At 51.0% G+C, this 17,835-nt stretch overlaps 1 protein-coding gene across 2 annotated transcripts in view; it reads left to right on the plus strand.

The window, feature by feature from the left end:
* Positions 1-2,964: 2,964 nt before the first annotated feature.
* The window catches only part of LOC134949251 (cytochrome P450 2F2-like), a 188,492-nt gene continuing 173,621 nt past the window's right edge, over positions 2,965-17,835 (plus strand). For both annotated transcript variants that reach the window (XM_063937732.1, XM_063937731.1), the window contains exons 1-2: positions 2,965-3,072; positions 10,918-11,095. In XM_063937732.1, coding sequence (XP_063793802.1) covers positions 10,919-11,095 — 177 coding nt within the window. In that variant the 5' untranslated portion in view covers positions 2,965-3,072; position 10,918. The remainder of the gene's footprint in view (positions 3,073-10,917; positions 11,096-17,835) is intronic.

Here is a 17,835-nt window from a genome sequence, read left to right on the forward strand (position 1 = left end):
ATGCAGGAGGGACACACGCACAGCAAAAAGGGGGCATGGCTAACGGGAAAGGGGGCGTGACTTCGCGGGTGGACCCGCGATCGCGAGCCACTCCCCTGTTTTCGTTAGTGAGGGGGCATGCCCAGCGCTCTGTGAGCTGCTGGCATGCCCCCAGCGGCGGATTATGAGTCCGGGGGGCCCAGGGCACTTGAGACAGGAACCCTATCTCATTGCTGTGCCTGCTGTGGGTTTGGGGGCGTGGCCTAATTGCGCCCTCATGGCCACGCCCCCTTATGAAAATTCCGGTTTTTTTTTTTAATGGGATTGTGGCCCCTCAGCTAGGGGTAAATCCAGATGGGGTGGTTGCTCCCCCCTACACACCCGCACAGGCAGAAGAAAGCAGGGAGGCTGCTGCCTCCCTGCAACACCACAGACCTGCCACAGACCTGCCAACACGCAGTAGCACAATGCTGCCGCTGTTACTGGCAGGACAGGGGAGCTTCAGAGCTGGGACAGAGCTACTCCAGCCGGGGGGCCCCCTAAAACTGTGAGGCCCGGGGTATGTAACCCCTGGGCCCACCCTTAATCCGTACCCCCTGATGCCCCCTCTCCCTCTGTCTCCACTAAATAGACGCTGTGTGCATGCTAAGCAGAACAGCGAGTACAGGAGCCTCCCAACTGCCCCCCCCCCACCCACCCACCGCGGGACACTGCGGCCCGCGGGTGGGATAGTGGGACAGACCCAAAAAAATTTGACTGTCCCGCTAAAATCGGGACAGTTGGGAGGTATGGGGGTGTGTGAAGGGGTATGCCATACAGACAGATGGGCACCGGCTCACTGTCTGTGTACTTGACCCCCCCACATCAGCATACTCAGCAGGGTCTCTCTGACGCAGTGGAGCATCACTTTCTGGCACACTCCACGCTTCTTAGCTGCAGTTTTGTCGGGCACCTGCCGCTGTGCAGGTTCCGTACTTCCTCTGTTATCTCCAGCCATGGCAACCCCAATGCTAGCTGCAGCGCTGCCGCCCGCAGTGAGGTGCGCCCAGCTCCTTCACACACTTTAGCCGGCGGGCAGCGCTGCAGAAGTCCACGCTGCTTGCAGGCTCCGACCCCCTCCTCCCTCCAGCCGCAGCGTCTCCTGGGGTCTAACCAGTCACTCCCAGTCTCCCCTTACCACAGTGCCAGGGAGCCACGAGGTCCGCGCCGCGTGCATGCTATGACCCCCTCCTCCCTCCAGCCTCAGCGTCTCCTGGGGGCTAACCAGTCACTCCCAGTCTCCCCTTACCACAGTGCCCGGCAGCCGCGCGAGGTCCGCGGTGTGTGACTGAGGAGTGGGGGGGGGGGGGATGCGGACGGGCAGAGGAAGCAGGACTCCAGCCTGAGAGCATCAGCCATGCCAAGTCTCCACCAGCAGCAGATCCCAAAAGGTTGGAGTGGAACAGCAGCAGCGAGCAGCAGTGACTCCAGTAAGACACATCTGTCTGTCACCACTGTTTTGTCCCTAATACCAATCTCTCCCGTGCCCTGTGTTCTGTCATGTCCCTGTCACCCCTGGCCTTGCCCTGTCACCCCTGGCCTTGCCCTGTCACCCTTATCCTGGCCCTTTCACCCTTATCCTGGCCCTGTCACCCCTATCCTGGCTCTGTCACCCTTATCCTGGCCCTGTCACCCCTATCCTGGCCCTGTCAACCAAATCCTGGTCCTGCCGCCCCTACCCTGGCCCTGTCACCCCTATCCTGTCCCTGTCATTTCTGTCCTGGCCCCGTCACCCCTGTCCTTGCCCTGTCACCCCTGTCCTGGCACCGTCACCCCTGTCCTGGCCCCGTCACCCCTGTTCTGACCCTGTCACCCCTGTCCTGGCCCTGTTACTGCATACCCTCCAACTACCTTTTTGGCAGGTACAGTACCCGCAGCACCTCCAGACCCCTCCCCAATGCACCACACCTCCGCACCTTCCCCTCCACCACATGTGACACTCCACCCCTCCCCCACACGCTGTGCCTCCAGACCCCCTACACCACCAGCGCCTCCCACTCCCCCACCACCCACAGCATCTCCAGACCCCTTCCACCATCCACCCCCCATATATGTCTCCCCCCACACCTGCCCCCCTCCACCCACAGCATCTGCAGACACCCTCCTCCATTCGCGGTCCCCCCCTCACCCACCCACGGCACCTCCGCACCTGCCCCTCCACCACCTGCAGCGCCTCAGGACCCCCTTCCCCGTCTGCCGCACCACCCGCACCTGCCTCTCCCCCACCGCGGTGCCTCCGGACCCCCTACCCCACCCCCGGCACCCCTTCCCATCCCACAGCACCTTCGGAACCCTTCACCCATCCGCAACATCCCTGCACCTGCCCCTCCCCAGTGGCACCCCTGCCCCTCCCCCACCTGCAGTGCCTCCGGACCCCTCCCCCATCTACAGCCCCCACTCTTCTGTCTCTCCCCCACCCGCAGCACGTCCCAACCCTTCCCCATCCGGGCCCCCCCCCCCCACATCTGCCCCCCCTCCACCTGCAGCATTTACAGGCACCCTTCCCCATCCGCAATCCCCCCCGCACCCGCTCATTCTGTACATCGTGCCCTGCAGGTGCTGTTCACGCTGTCGCAAGGGGCTGCGCCTCCTTCACCATCACACGCCCTTTCATTGTGCAATATTTAACCACTAACAAAGGAGTGCAGGTAATACTCCATATAATACAAATATTGAACCCCATATAGGCATGCAAGGGTTAAAGGGGCATAGCCCTTTGCGACGGTGTGAAGAGCGCCCGTAGGGCGCGATGAAGCACCTAGTATTACATCTTTGATAAGTGATCATCCAGAATCTTTGAGAAGCTTGCATGAGGATATTGTGTACTTTATAATTTTTCTATAAATGTAACAACATGTAGAAGTTGAAGCTAGGACAAGGCAACCTTGTATTGTGAAATACTTGGCATTTTGTCTGATCAGCAGCTTATGTAACCTTTTCTAGGATATAATTTTTCCAGAATCATTTGAGTCCAAACCCTGGTAAAGACAGTGTTTAAACAACTCAGACAGAACTTTAACCTGAAAATAATAGATTCGGACTCCGGATTGTAAGGTAAGTGTCCTGTTATGTTCTCTAATTTTGTCATTTTACAACCTCAAGTTAGGTTACATCAAAAATCCACTATTGCATTGAAAGCTGCTTGATTACATTGCATGATACTTGTTACCACAGCTGGTAGCAGAGAGTTCTCATTATCTGCATCCTGATCGATCAGGTTTGGTTCTTGTATTGAGAGAGAAGTTGTGACCTTGAGGTTAATTCAGATCTGATCGCTGGGCTGCGTTTTTTGCTGCCCTGCGATCAGATCGCCATCTACAGGGGGAGGTGGAAATCGCTTTGCAAGTGTGCGATCGCTTCATTAGCAGAGCTGCACAAAAATCATTTTGTGCAGTCTCTGCGCAGCCCAGGACTTACTCAGCCGCTGCTATTGAATCCTACGGATGGGGGGCTGGAGCTGATGTCAGACACCCTTCCTCAAAATGCCTAAGCCTGCCTTCATTTTTCTGAACACTCCCGGTAAACGGTCAGTTGCCATCCACAAACGGCATCTCCCTGTCAATCTCCTTGCGAACGCTCGTGCAAATGAATCATTCGAACATAATCCTGTAGCTGACCGCCGATCCCTGTTGCAGCAGTGCGATGTGCTAGCGCAGTGCGGTGCATACACATGTGCAGTTCGGATCTGATCACCCGCTGTGCGAAAATGCAGCGATCAGATCTGAATTACCCCCCTTATACACTATTTCATATGTTTTGTCATACAATATGTGATTGTTGATTTTAGTAGAATACAATTAATCTACAGGGAGTGGACATCAACTGCTCATCCCCAGCTCCCTACAAATCTGTGCACAGTACTTTCATCTACAGCAGGGATGGGGAACCTTCAGCCTTCCAGCTGTTGTTGAACTACACATTCCAGCATGCCCTGCAACAGTTTTGTCATGGCCAAATAGCAAAACTGTAGCAAGGCATGCTGGTATGTGTAGTTCAACAACAGCTGGAGGGCCGAAGGTTCCCCATCCCTGATCTAGAGTATAGCACCTGAGGTGGTGAACTGCTGTGTATAGCTCATAGTGGAGCTAGTAATTGGTTGGTGCTGTGGGTGACTGTTTGAATGTTGAGCTTGAAACATTTGTGGTATATGGTATTTATTGTGATACATTTGTATTCAATGCAAAGGGACAGTGTGAACATTAAAATGTAAAATATGGGCGATTGCTCTTATTACATTTATAATACAACAGGCATATACTGGCAATATATACATTCACACAGTTTCACAATCAGTTTGTATAAACACCTGCATGAACTAATGCCATTCACTGATTGAGCGTGCAGTAGTATTCCCATCTTAAGATAGCATATGCACATATGGATATTTGTGGTGATTATTCTTATTATTGTGACAGTATTGTCAGAAGTATATTCTGTATAGGATGTACAATAAGGGGACCAGTGGCGTAACTAGAAATTTTTCTCCCCCAAGCCAAAAAATCCTTCGGCACCCCCCCCCCATACCCCCATAATTGGCACTAATAACTTGGACAAATATGCCAAAAAGGGTGTGTGGCTTCGTTGAAATGGGCGTGGCTTCGCTTAAAGGGTCGTGACATTGCAGGAAAAGACTACCTTATACCCCAGTTTTGCAACCTGCACGCCCAGACGTTAGCCACCACAGGAAAGAAAAATAATCCTGATTCATGCCCCTTACATTATTTGTCATTTTTCCTCCTTATAGTAATGCCCAGTATACATTATGCCACATACTGCAATGGCCTTAGCCATTATGCCACACACAATAATGCACATGACACAATATGCACACACTGTAATGCCCCCGACACATTATGCCACACACCGTAATGCCTGTGACACATTATGACAGGAATCGCAATGCCCGTTATACATTATTCTACACACTGCAATGCCCCTGATACATTATAGCACATACAATGTCTGTGACACAGTATGACACACACCACAATGATCCTGAGACATTATACCACATACCACAATGATCGTGATATAGTATACAACACACCGTAATGCCTGACACATTATGACACACACCGCAATGTCCGTGATACATTATGCCACACACCGTAATGCCCATTATACATTAAGTTCTACAGTAAGGCTTCTAATTTCTTTTAAATTACCTGCTCGTTGCCAGGGGTTTCATGCTCTTGGTTCCATGCACGGTGCCAGGGGTTTTCATGCTCAGGGTGTCATGCTCGTTGCCAGGGGTTTCATGCACTGGGTGTCATGCTCGTTGCCAGCGGTTTCATGCTCTTGGTTCCATGCACGGTGCCAGGGGTTTTCATGCTCAGGGTGTCATGCCCGTTGCCAGGGGTTTCATGCACTGGGTGTCATGCTTGTTGCCAGGGGTTTCATGCACTGGGTGTCATGCTTGTTGCCAGGGGTTTCATGCACTGGGTGTCATGCTCGTTGCTATGGGGTAGTGCTTGTTGCTAGGGCCATGCTCCCAGTGCCACATATGCCCCCAGTGCCAGATATTCCCCCACAGTGCCAGGTATATGCCCCCAGTGCCAGATATTCTCCCACAGTGCCAGGTACATGCCCACAGTGCCACATCTTCCCCCACAGTGCCAGGTATATGCCCCCAGTGCCAGATATTCCCCCACAGTGCCAGGTATATGCCCCCAGTGCCAGATATTCCCCCACAGTGCCTGCTCCCCCCCCCCCCCCCCGCTACTTTGTGTTGGAGGGACACGGAGCGCATAGCACGCCTCTCCTGTGTCCCTCCTGGCTCTCCGGCCGGTCTAATAAAGGAAGTGTCGGTTCGTGAGCCAATCAGAGCTCACGAACGGCACTTAATTTATTAGACCGGCCGGGGGAGAGCCAGGGAGGGACACAGGAGAGGCGCGCGATGTGTGCTCCGTGTCCCTCCTTACAGCAGCGGAGGGAAGGAGACCGCAGATTGACATGCGGACGCTCGTCCGCATGTCACTCTGTGCAAAGTCAGTGGCGCCCCCGCAGCCCCTCGCCCCCAAGCCACCGCGAGGACTGAGGGGGCAGTAGTTATGCCACTGAAGGGGACTATTTAATAGAGATGAACAGTTTAATTTTGCAGGAAACTAATGCCCCGTTCTCACTGCACAAATAACCCGGTATTGACCTGGTATTTTTGCCGGGTCGACATGGGTCGCTGTGCAGTGTGAACAGGTCACTAACGAATTCCCGGGTTGCCTGGCCCAGTAATTCAACCCGGGAATAAAGAAGGGTTATTCCCAGATTATTACCGGGTCAGGCGCAGTGTGAATGGGTTACCCAGGTCAATGTGACCTGGTACCCATTCACAGCATAGGGAAAGGCGACGCGGAGATGATATCATCTCCAGCACCACCTCCGCACCCGCCCCCATTGCCGCCTCTGTCTCCGCACCAGATGGCAACCCGTATCCAATTACCGAGTGCGACCAGGCAATGGCAATCCTAACTGGGTATAACACACTCAAACTCTGTGGTTTCGAGTTGAACTAAGTCCAGGCTCAGATCACTTTTGGAGCTCTGAGTAGAACTATGGGGCTAATTCAGATCTGATCGCAGCAGCAAATTTGTTAGCGAATGGGCAAAACCATGTGCACTGCAGGGGGGGGGGGGGAGGGCAGATATAACATGTACAGAGAGAGTTAGATTTGGGTGGGGTATGTTCCAGCTGAAATCTAAATTGCAGTGTAAAAATAAAGCAGCCAGTATTTGCCCTGCACAGAAACAATATAACCCACCCAAATATAACTATCTCTGCACATGTTATATCTGCCCCACCTGCAGTGAACATGGTTTTGCCCATTACAGCACAGCGCTGCCCGGTTGTCAGCAAGGTATTTACAGCAGCCATGTACACACACACACACACACTGACCACGCTGGCGGCATTTCAAATGTAGCACTGGTCGCCAGCCAATCAGAGCTGTCAGAATGGCAGCCAATCAGGGAAGTGGCAGCAGCCGCAGCTCCTGATTTGCTGCCGGATTGCCAGTTCTGATTGGCTGGCGGCCAGCGATACATTTGAAATGTCGCCAGCGCGGTCAGTGTGTGTGTGTCCATGGCTTCTGCCCGCCTAAGAGTAAGTATTATTTACGTATCGCTACCTACACCCACCCTCCCTCACTGCTCCCAACATCCTCCCTGCTTGATACACTCACCCTCCCTTCCTGCTCCTTACATGCTCCCTACACCCACCCTCCCGCTGCTCAGTAAACCCACCCTCCCTTCCTGCTCCTTACATGCTCCCTACACCCACCCTCCCGCTACTCTGTACACCCACCCTCCCATCTTGCTCCTTACATGCTCCGTACACCCACCCTCCCGCTGCTCCGTACACCTACCCTCCTTTCCTGCTCCTTACATGCTCCCTACACCCACCCTTCCGCTGCTCCGTACACCCACCCTCCCTTCCTGCTTCTTACATGCTCCGTACACCGACCCTCCCTTCCAGCTTCTTACATGCTCCGTACACCCACCCTCCCGCTGCTCCGTACACCCACCCTCCCTTCCTGCTCCTTATATGCTCCGTACACCCACCCTCCCACTGCTCCGTACACCCACCCTCCCTTTCTGCTCCTTACATGCTCCCTACACCCACCCTCCCGCTGCTCCCTACACCCACCCTCCCTTTCTGCTCCTTACATGCTCCCTACACCCACCCTCCCTTTCTGCTCCCTTCATGCTCCCTACACCCACACTCCCACTGCTCCGTACACCCACCCTCCCTTCCTGCTCCTTACATGCTCCGTACACCCACCCTCCCGCTGCTCCGTACACCGACCCTCCCTTCCTGCTCCTTACATGCTCCCTACACCCACACTCCCACTGCTCCGTACACCCACCCTCCCTTCCTGCTCCTTACATGCTCCGTACACCCACCCTCCCACTGCTCCGTACACCGACCCTCCCTTTTTGCTCCTTACATGCTCCGTACACCCACCCTCCCGCTGCTCAGTACACCCACCCTCCCTTCCTGCTCCTTATATGCTCCATACACCCACCCTCCCACTGCTCCGTACACCCACCCTCCCTTTCTGCTCCTTACTTGCTCCCTACACCCACCCTCCCGCTGCTCCCTACACCCACAATCCCTTTCTGCTCCTTACATGCTCCCTACACCCACCCTCCCGCTGCTCCCTACACCCACTCTCCCTTTCTGCTCCTTACATGCTCCCTACACCCACCCTCCCTTTCTGCTCCCTACATGCTCCCTACACCCACACTCCCGCTGCTCCGTACACCCACCCTCCCTTCCTGCTCCTTACATGCTCCGTACACCCACCCTCCCGCTGCTCCGTACATCCACCCTCCCTTCCTGCTCCTTACATGCTCCGTACACCCACACTCCCACTGCTCTGTACACCCACCCTCCCTTCCTGCTCCTTACATACTCCGTACACCCACCCTCCCACTGCTCTCTGCACCCACTCTCCCTTCCTGCTCCTTACATGCTCCCTACACCCACCCTCCCGCTGCTCCGTGCACCCACCCTCCCTTCCTGCTCCTTACATGCTCTCTACACCCACCCTCCCGCTGTTCCATACACCCACCCTCCCTTCCTGCTCCTTACATGCTCCCTACAACCACCCTCCCACTGCTCCGTACACCCACCCTCCCTTCCTGCTCCTTACATGCTCCCTACACCCACCCTCCCGCTGCTCCGTACACCCACCCTCCCTTCCTGCTCCTTATGTGATCCCTAGGGATCGGTATGAAATACCTCCAATCAAAATCCCGACAGCGATTGACCGACGGTCAAAATACCGACAAGGCAAAATCCCGACATGGACAAAATACCGACATTTAAAATACTGACAAGGTCAAAATACCAACATGTAAAATACCGACAGGTCAAAATACCGACATGTGTTTCATTGGTTTTTGTGTGTATGTCAACATAGGTCGACATGGACACGATATAAGTGTACTTTGTCCCCTTGCTTCGGGCACGGTGCCTCGCTGCGCTCGGCACACTGTTATATTCCCCCTCCGGGTCCACTGGGATGGTAAAGTATGAACAAGTCGGTTTCAACAAAACAATCATGAAAACCTCATGTCGGCATTTTACATGTCGATATTTTGACCTTGTCTGTATTTTAAATGTCGGTATTTTGTCCATGTCGAGATTTTGACCTTGTCGGGATTTTGACCATGTCGGGATTTTGACCGTCGGTCAGTTGCTGTCAGGATTTCGACCGTCGGGATTTTGATTGGAGGTAAACTGACTGCATCCCGCTCCCTACACCCACCCTCCCTTCCTGCTCCTTACATGCTCCCTACACCCACCCTCCCGCTGCTCCCTACATCTACTCTTCCTTCCTGCTCCTTACATCCATTCTTATATGCTCCTCCCTGCTCCCTATGCCCACTCTCTCGCTGATCCTTACATCCACCCTCCCTTGCTGCCATCTACATACACTCTCCCTGCTCCCTACACTGATCCCTACTGAAATTCCGGGATCACGGGATTGAGCATTTTTCAAAAAAATGGCCTGGAATTGGCCTCCCTACTTGCGATCCACACTTTTACAGGCCGCTTGAACACAATGGGGGTCATTCCGAGTTGATCGCTAGCTGCCGTTGTTCGCAGCGCAGTGATCAGGATAAAAATCAGCATTTCTGCGCATGCTTATGCCCCACAATGCGCACGCGTGTCGTACAGTTACAAAGTCCGATGTGGTGGTGCACAGGTTCTAGCAAAGTTTTCAGTCGCACTGACGGCTGCAAGAAGATTGACAGGAAGTGGGCGTTTCTGGGTGTCAACTGACCGTTTTCAGTGAGTGTTCGCAAAAACGTAGGCGTGTCTGAAAAAACGCAGGCATGGCTGGGCGTTCGCTGGGCGGGTGTATGACGTCAAATCCGGACACGAATAGGCTGAAGTCATCGCAAGCGCTGAGTAGGTTCAGAGCTACTCATAAACTGCACAAACTGTTTTTGCAGAGCTCGGCTGCACAAGCGTTCACACTTCTGCTAAGCTAAAATACACTCCCCAGTGGGCGGCGGCATAGCGTTTGCACGGCTGCTAAAACTAGCCAGCGAGCGATCAACTCAGAATGACCCCCAATGTGATAACACCAATCACTAAAATACTGTTACATATACTAAGTACATATACGAAAACAGTTCAAGCGCTCTTACAGGCTTATTGCATCCTAAATCAACACGGGAAACAATATTCCATTGATTGTGGGGTGGCAAACCTGGGTCCAAAAGCAAAGCAAAGAATTTTCATACATATACAGTACTTTCTGGATGCAATCGTCAGTATATTAATGATAGTCACGTGGTGGGGGAATGTCACCCTCCTGATAGAACGGTGTAAACCCAGTCCACAAATTTCAAATCTTTCTCTCAGCAATAGTCAAATCATGCAACATGTTCTGGTTCTTTCGAAAAAATGGTAATAGTCACTAGATTCCTGGCAATCTCTCCCATCTTTCTTCTCCTAGTCCGAGGATTTAGAGTGCCTCCAAAATAGTACACCTACTTCCCTGTTTCATCTCGCATTTGATTGCTGTAGTAAGTGGCAGGAATGGTAAACAGTATTTTTGGACGGGCCAGGGGCTGAGCTTCAGGTGGTATGGGGCGGAGCTAAGGATGGGTCTGGAGGTGGAGCTAATGGTATGTCCAGGGGCAGACCTAAGAACAGGCTGGGGGTAGAGCCTCAGATGGATTCGTGGCAGACTAGTTTCAGACAGGCCATGGGGTGGTCGGACTTTGGCCGGCAAGTTCGGGGTGGGGGTGAATGGGCAGCCGTGAGGTGAGTGAACTGAGCTGTTGGTGGTGACAGGAATATTTTTATTCCTGTCAACACTGGCTGCACTGCAGGGGTACATGTGGGCCTATTTTCATTTAAGAATGATCATCTGATCTCTTTTGGCAGGATGGATTTCTATTCACTATGTACAGTGCTTCTGGTGCTTCTCATCACCTGCTTGTTAGCTAAATACTGGAAGATGATGTTGGAAAAAGCCAAACTTCCCCCTGGACCAACTCCTCTTCCCGTCATTGGAACCCTATACAAGATGAACATCAACAATATTCTGCATTCACTACTGGAGGTGAGATAGTGACATATATCGCTGCAAGATAATTAATAGCAAACAATTAAACAATTTATTTTAATTATTCTAATTTGCACAAGTGTGATCAGAGCTTATATCGCTGCTAGATATTATAATACTTGCCTGCTATTACATTGGTTTATACAAGAACAACAAATAAATAAATAATGCATACAGTGTGGGTCAGTTTGGAGATGCAGAATGGAGGACAATGGTGTACTGCCGCTGTGGCAACTGCAGCTGCACAAAAAGAATTTGTGACACATGAGGTCTTTGAAGTACTGAAATGCTTCTTGTGAAATAGAGATCCCAATATAGAGACAGGTTCCTGGACCTTTGTACTTTGAGGTAGCAGGTTTTTTCATTGAACATTTACTTTTGGAAGTCATATCCTTTAATAGCAAAGATAATACACTCAGAGCGATAAAATGTATCCATCTTGGGGGTATATTTACAAAGATTCGTGTTTTGGCCGTCTTGAAGGGTGTTTGATCTCGAATGGTATCGGGTGCATTTTACTGCAACTTTTTAAATCCTGATACGGTCATTCACTAAGCTGCGACTTTTCCAAATTCGTATTTTCCGATGTCGATGTGATTCGTAATGTCAGGCAGTGTTTTATAGGAGTGATGAGTAAAACACTGCCTGACAAAACACAAGAAATCCCGGCCGGAACTGTAAGATCCGTGCTGGGCTTCATTGTGTACCTTAAAAAGGTGTTTAAAGTCTTTAAAAATCTGAAAAAAAATGCGTGGGGTCCCTCCTCCTAAGCACAACCAGCCTCGGGCTCTTTGAGCCGGTCCTGGTTGACAAAATATGGGGAAAAAAATGACAGGGGTTCCCCCATATTTCATCAACCAGCACCGGGCTCTGCGCCTGGTCCTGGTTCAAAAATACGGGGGACAAAAAACGTAGGGGTCCCCCGTATTTTTTAAACCAGCACCGGGCTCCACTAGCCATGTACATAATGCCACAGCCGGGGGACACTTTTATTGTGGTCCTGGCGGCCCTGGCATTACATACCCAACTAGTCACCCCTGGTCGGGGTACCCTGGAGGAGTGGGAACCCCTTAAATCAAGGGGTCCCCCCCTCCAACCACCGAAGGGCCAGGGATGAAGCCCGAGGCTGTCCCCCCCATCCAAGGGCGGCGGATGGGGGGTTGATAGCCAAGTGTAAAAAATGTGAATATTGTTTTTAGTAGCAGTACTACAAGTCCCAGCAAGCCTCCCCCGCAAGCTTTTACTTGGAGAACCACAAGTACCAGCATGCGGTGGAAAACCGAGTCCGCTGGTACCTGTAGTACTACTACTAAAAAAATACCCCCAAAAAAACAGGACACACACACCGTGACAGTTAAAGTTTATTACATACATACACACCTCCAAACATACATACTTACCTATGTTCACACGAGGCTCGGTCCTCTTCTCCATGTAGAATCCTCGGGGTACCTGTGAAAAAAATTATACTCAGATAATCCAGTGTAGCTTCTGTCCTTTGTATAATCCACGTACTTGGGAAAACAAAAAAACGAAAACCCGACCACGCACTGAAAGGGGTCCCATGTTTACACATGGGACCCCTTTCCCCGACTGCCAGGACCCCCCCTGACTCCTGTCAAAGAGGGTCCCTTCAGCCAATCAGGGAGCGCCACGTCGTGGCACTCTCCTGATTGGCTGTGTGCTCCTGTAGTGTCTGTGAGGCAGCACACGGCAGAGATACAATGTAGCACCTATGCGCTCCATTGTATCCAATGGTGGAAACTTTGCGGTCAGCGGTTGACCACGCGTAACCTCACCGCTGACCGCAAAGTTTCCACCATTGGATACAATGGAGCGCATAGGCGCTACATTGTATCTCTGCCGTGTGCTGCCACACAGACACTACAGGAGCACACAGCTAATCAAGAGAGTGCCACGACGTGGCGCTCCCTGATTGGCTGAAGGGACCCTCTTTGACAGAAGTCAGGGGGGGTCCTGGCAGTCGGGGAAAGGGGTCCCATGTGTAAACATGGGACCCCTTTCAGTGCGTGGTCGGGTTTTCATTTTTTTGTTTTGCCAAGTACATGGATTATACAAAGGACAGAAGCTACACTGGATTATGTGAGTATAATTTTTTTCACAGGTACCCCGAGGATTCTACATGGAGAAGAGGACCGAGCCACGTGTGAACATAGGTCAGTATGTATGTTTGGAGGTGTGCATGTATGTAATAAACTTATACTGTCACGGTGTGTGTGTCCTGTTTTTTGGGGGGTATTTTTTTAGTAGTAGTACTACAGGTACCAGCGGGCCCGGTTTTCCATCGCATGCTGGTACTTGTAGTTCTCCAAGTACCAGCTTGCGGGGGAGGCTTGCTGGGACTTGTAGTACTGCTACTAAAAACAATATTCACATTTTTTACACTTGGCTATCAGCCCCCCATCCGCAGCCCTTGGATGGGGGCGACAGCCTCGGGCTTCACCCCTGGCCTTTGGGTGGCTGGAGGTGGGGGACCCCTTGATTTAAGGGGTTCCATCTCCTCCAGGGTACCCCGGCCAGGGGTGACTAGTTGGGTATGTAATGCCAGGGCCGCAGGGACCACTATAAAAGTGTCCCCCGGCTGTGGCTTTATGTACCTGGCTAGTGGAGCCCGGTGCTGGTTTTAAAAATACGGGGGACCCCTACGCTTTTTGTCTCCCGTATTTTTGGAACCAGGACCAGGCGCAGAGCCCGGTGCTGGTTGATGAAATATGGGGGAACCCCTGTCATTTCCCCCCCCCATATTTTGTCAACCAGGACCGGCTCAAAGAGCCCGAGGCTGGTTATGCTTAGGAGGGGGGACCCCATGCAATTTTTTTCCCGGTTTTTACAGTAAACAGACCCTTTCCCATAGATAACCATGCACAGATCTCACTGATCCGTGCATGGTTATCCAAACTCGACTGGAAAAAGCAGGTCTATTTTTTTGCTGCTTTTTTTAACGATTCGCAAAAAAATAGACCCAGCACTTGAGCACTCAGAGACTAGCACCCAAATACGAATGAATAGTGAATACCCGTATTGTATGAAATAACAGCCGCGTTTGACCGATGGTCTATTCATTCTTATTTCAGAACTTTGCCATTAAATCCATTACGAATAGACCAGACACTGCCGAGATTTGTGCTTAGTGAATTACCGGATCGGGACTTTGAAAAAAAAACACAACTCGGACAAACTCAAATTTTTAGTAAATATTGGCCTTGGAGAGCAACTGTTCAATCATACATCCCATATATTACCAAACAATGGATTTGTAACATACCCCTAAAGTGCATCTGTTTTGATAAAATAGGCTAGATCTTAAAAGTCAACTAATGTAACAAAATGTATTAAAATAACTTTGGGTGGGATGTACTAAACTGAAAATACAGCCAAAAAACCCTGTTTCTGACTTTGGCAGCATTTCCCATATGTACCAAGCTCCGGAGTGTGATGCATTCTGGGACTTGGATGTGTTGGGGGGTTCTTAATCCTGGCGGTCGGGATGCCAGCGGTCACATGACCGCTCGAATCCCAATATCGGATGGGGTAATTATTCTATCCCTACACTCTGCCCCACCTAACTCTCCAGGGGTATCGACTAGGGCTAACCCTCCAGGGGTGTCGGCTGTTACTAACCCTCCATGGATGTCAGCTACAGATAACCCCCCTTGTGCCAAACCCTAAACCAGTAGCGGATCTTGCCACGGGCAAGCAGGACTTTTGCCCGGGGCGTCGCCTTCCGGAGGACGCAGGGCGCCATCCGGAGGGCGCCGCACCAGGGCAAGATCCGCTGCTGCTGTGCCCCCCGCTGCCCGCTGCCCCCCACTGCTGCTGTGAAGGGAAACTAGACGCGTACGCGTCTAGTTTCCCTTCGTGGAGAGGTCCTTTACTGTGCCCGCACATCATTTCAGTCTGTACAGGGGGCGTAAATGACCATGCCCCCTGTACGAAGCCACGCCCCTATTGCCGCCCGGGGCGCACAGAGCCCCAGAACCGGCCCTGCCCTAAACCCCGCCACCAGCCAGGGTGCTATCCCTAGCAGATACCCTGATACTTACCTTTGGGTTGTTAGTTGTTGGTGTTCTGACGCCAATCTCCTGAATAATGTCAGGATTCTGGTGTCGGTCACATGACCGCCGACATCCCGACTGCCAGGATGCCAGACAAATTCCTGCAGTGGTTAATGCCAGCATTACCCTATAAAAGTTTGAGGGCTTCTTTCAACATTTTGCTCTGAGAAGGATCCAAATGCATCCCTTCCAGCACCCCCCTGGCCTCCGTGACCCTCTGCACATGCGCAAAAGGACTCCCGGGGCCAAAATCCTGTTAGCATATATGTAATTAATATGTAGGCGGTAAGTGGTGGGATGTACCACATCGCAGAAGCAATGCTAAATACATATCACCCCTAGTGAGGACCCTGTGCTTAAGTTTAGATATTTCACCCACTCTGCATTATCCGGTCAGCTGGAAGGCAGCCTTATGTGCTTGCTGAAAATACCCAGTCCCTCTGTGAGCTCACAGGCTTTTAGTCAAATGACTGGAAAAGTGCAATAGAATTGAAACATACAAGATAATAGGAATACACATCCAGGCAGTGGACCACACAGAGAGCCCAATAAACAACCCTAGACTATTTGGGCTATAGTCACCAATTCTCTTGGAGTGCCATTGTTTTCACTGAGAGACATTATTCATTCCTCTGTTACCAGGTCAGGGTTCTAGTCATATAGTATGTCCATCTGCTTTTGTCATCTACCCGGTATCCGTTTGTATTGTTGACAGTCATTAGGTCAACAGTCATTAGGTCGACCAATATTGGTCGACATTGACTTTGTCGACATGGACACATGGTCGACACATGAAAATGGTCGATGCATGGCAGGTTGACACATGAAAAGGTCAACATTTGTAAATTTTCCATACTTCAACATCCACGTGGACTACGATTGGGAATAGTAACCTGCACCTTACCCGCAGCATGGCAAGCGAAGCGAGCCATGCAAGGTAATTGGGGTTCCTGGTCATGTAACGGAAAAAATTACACCAAAATCACGGGGGAAAAAATCCATGTCGACATTTGTATGTGTCGACCTGCCACGTGTCGACCATTTCCATGTGTCGACCATATGTCCATGTCAACCATGTCAATGTCAACCAATAGTGGTCGACTTAATGACTGTCGACCTTAACATGGTTGACCATTCATACCGGAACCCATCTACCCAAGGTAGCAAGTTCTGCAGAGACTTGACAGTCTGATACATGACACAATCATGAACCAGTCCCACAGGATCCATAAACCCTCCCAGGGATAATACACAAACATGTTTCATTTTATAGGGAAGCTCTGGTTATACGGAGCAAAGATTATCTGAAATTATGATTCAAACAACATTTAACAACAAAATATAACAAATACAGTAATCTGAAATGTAACTATGGACAGAATCAGTGGAACATCCCCACGCTTCCTTTAATACAGACAGACAGGAAGTCCTGGTAGTCAGTACGATTAGCCTCAAGTTCATCCTGGCGAAGTAAGTGCAGCTATATCCCACACTCATGCTACTGCCGTACTCATAGGTTTTAGCTCACAGCCCGATAGGGATAGGTTTAAAAATCTGTGAGTCTGGGCTGAGATCAGGCCATGAGGGGGGTGAATTGCGGTGCTGTTGACGTTGTTTCAATGCCTCTGCAATAGCAACTAACCCCAGTCACAGGTAACTGGATTACCCCCTTGTGTACATTTAAGCTATTTAAATATAGAAGAGTTGTGAGTTTCTGACTGCGCTGTTCTGGATTCTGTGGTAGATGTATTAAGTGGTGTTATAGGGGAGAAGTGGTATCAGCGCACGTTAAATGCATGACTGCGGGGAAGTGTGCTGCATCACAGGGGCCCTTGTCCATAGCAGTACTGCTATCTACAAGAAAGCTCATTGATATGTCTGGCAATGAATGAACGATCAGTGGCACTAGCCAACCCGACACTTGCAGCTATTGATCTCAACAGTTTCACGTGTCGTTGCATGGGAAATCTCGCACATGCCCAGTGAAGCCAGCTGTGTGGGGGAAGGGGGGGGGGGAGGGGGAGAGACACAGCGCATTGGCACTAACTAAGCTAATGCACTGTGAGCTCTGACGGGGATCGCTGAGGGGGGAGTTTGCAATTCATCTGATCACTCTTCATGATATTCTGGAGTATATGCGAATTTGCTATCAGAAAAATTGAGGCAGCAGACTTTGTGAAAATTAATATATGTGTAATTCTCAAAACTTCTGCCCATGGCTGTAGTTTGCAGGTGGGAGCCGAACACTCTAGCGCTGGTCCTGCTATGAGGTAATAAGCAAGCTAGTTCAAGTAATATAGACTCTATAAGTGTTACTTGATAAAAATACACATTTATTACAAGAAATGGTATACAGTCAGCATACCGATCGTCAGGATCCCAGTGGTCACAATACAGACGCCGGGATCCCGACGGGGGACCATACCGCCGCTGGTATACTGGCTAGGTAGGCGATTCCCCCTCTATGAGTGTCCATGAGGGAGAATAGAACCTGTGGCAAGCAATGCTGGCCACTGAGCCCGCAAGGGGCTTAGTTGCGCTCGCACCCCTACTGGATTTCCACCGCATGGGATGCCGATGTCAGTATGACATTCAGCATCCCGTGCAGAGGGATACCATACCGATCCAAAAAAATATAGATAATAAAAACAAAAAAATGAC

Source organism: Pseudophryne corroboree, chromosome 8 (genome assembly GCF_028390025.1).
Source record: "Pseudophryne corroboree isolate aPseCor3 chromosome 8, aPseCor3.hap2, whole genome shotgun sequence".
NCBI classification, from domain to species: Eukaryota; Metazoa; Chordata; class Amphibia; order Anura; family Myobatrachidae; genus Pseudophryne; species Pseudophryne corroboree.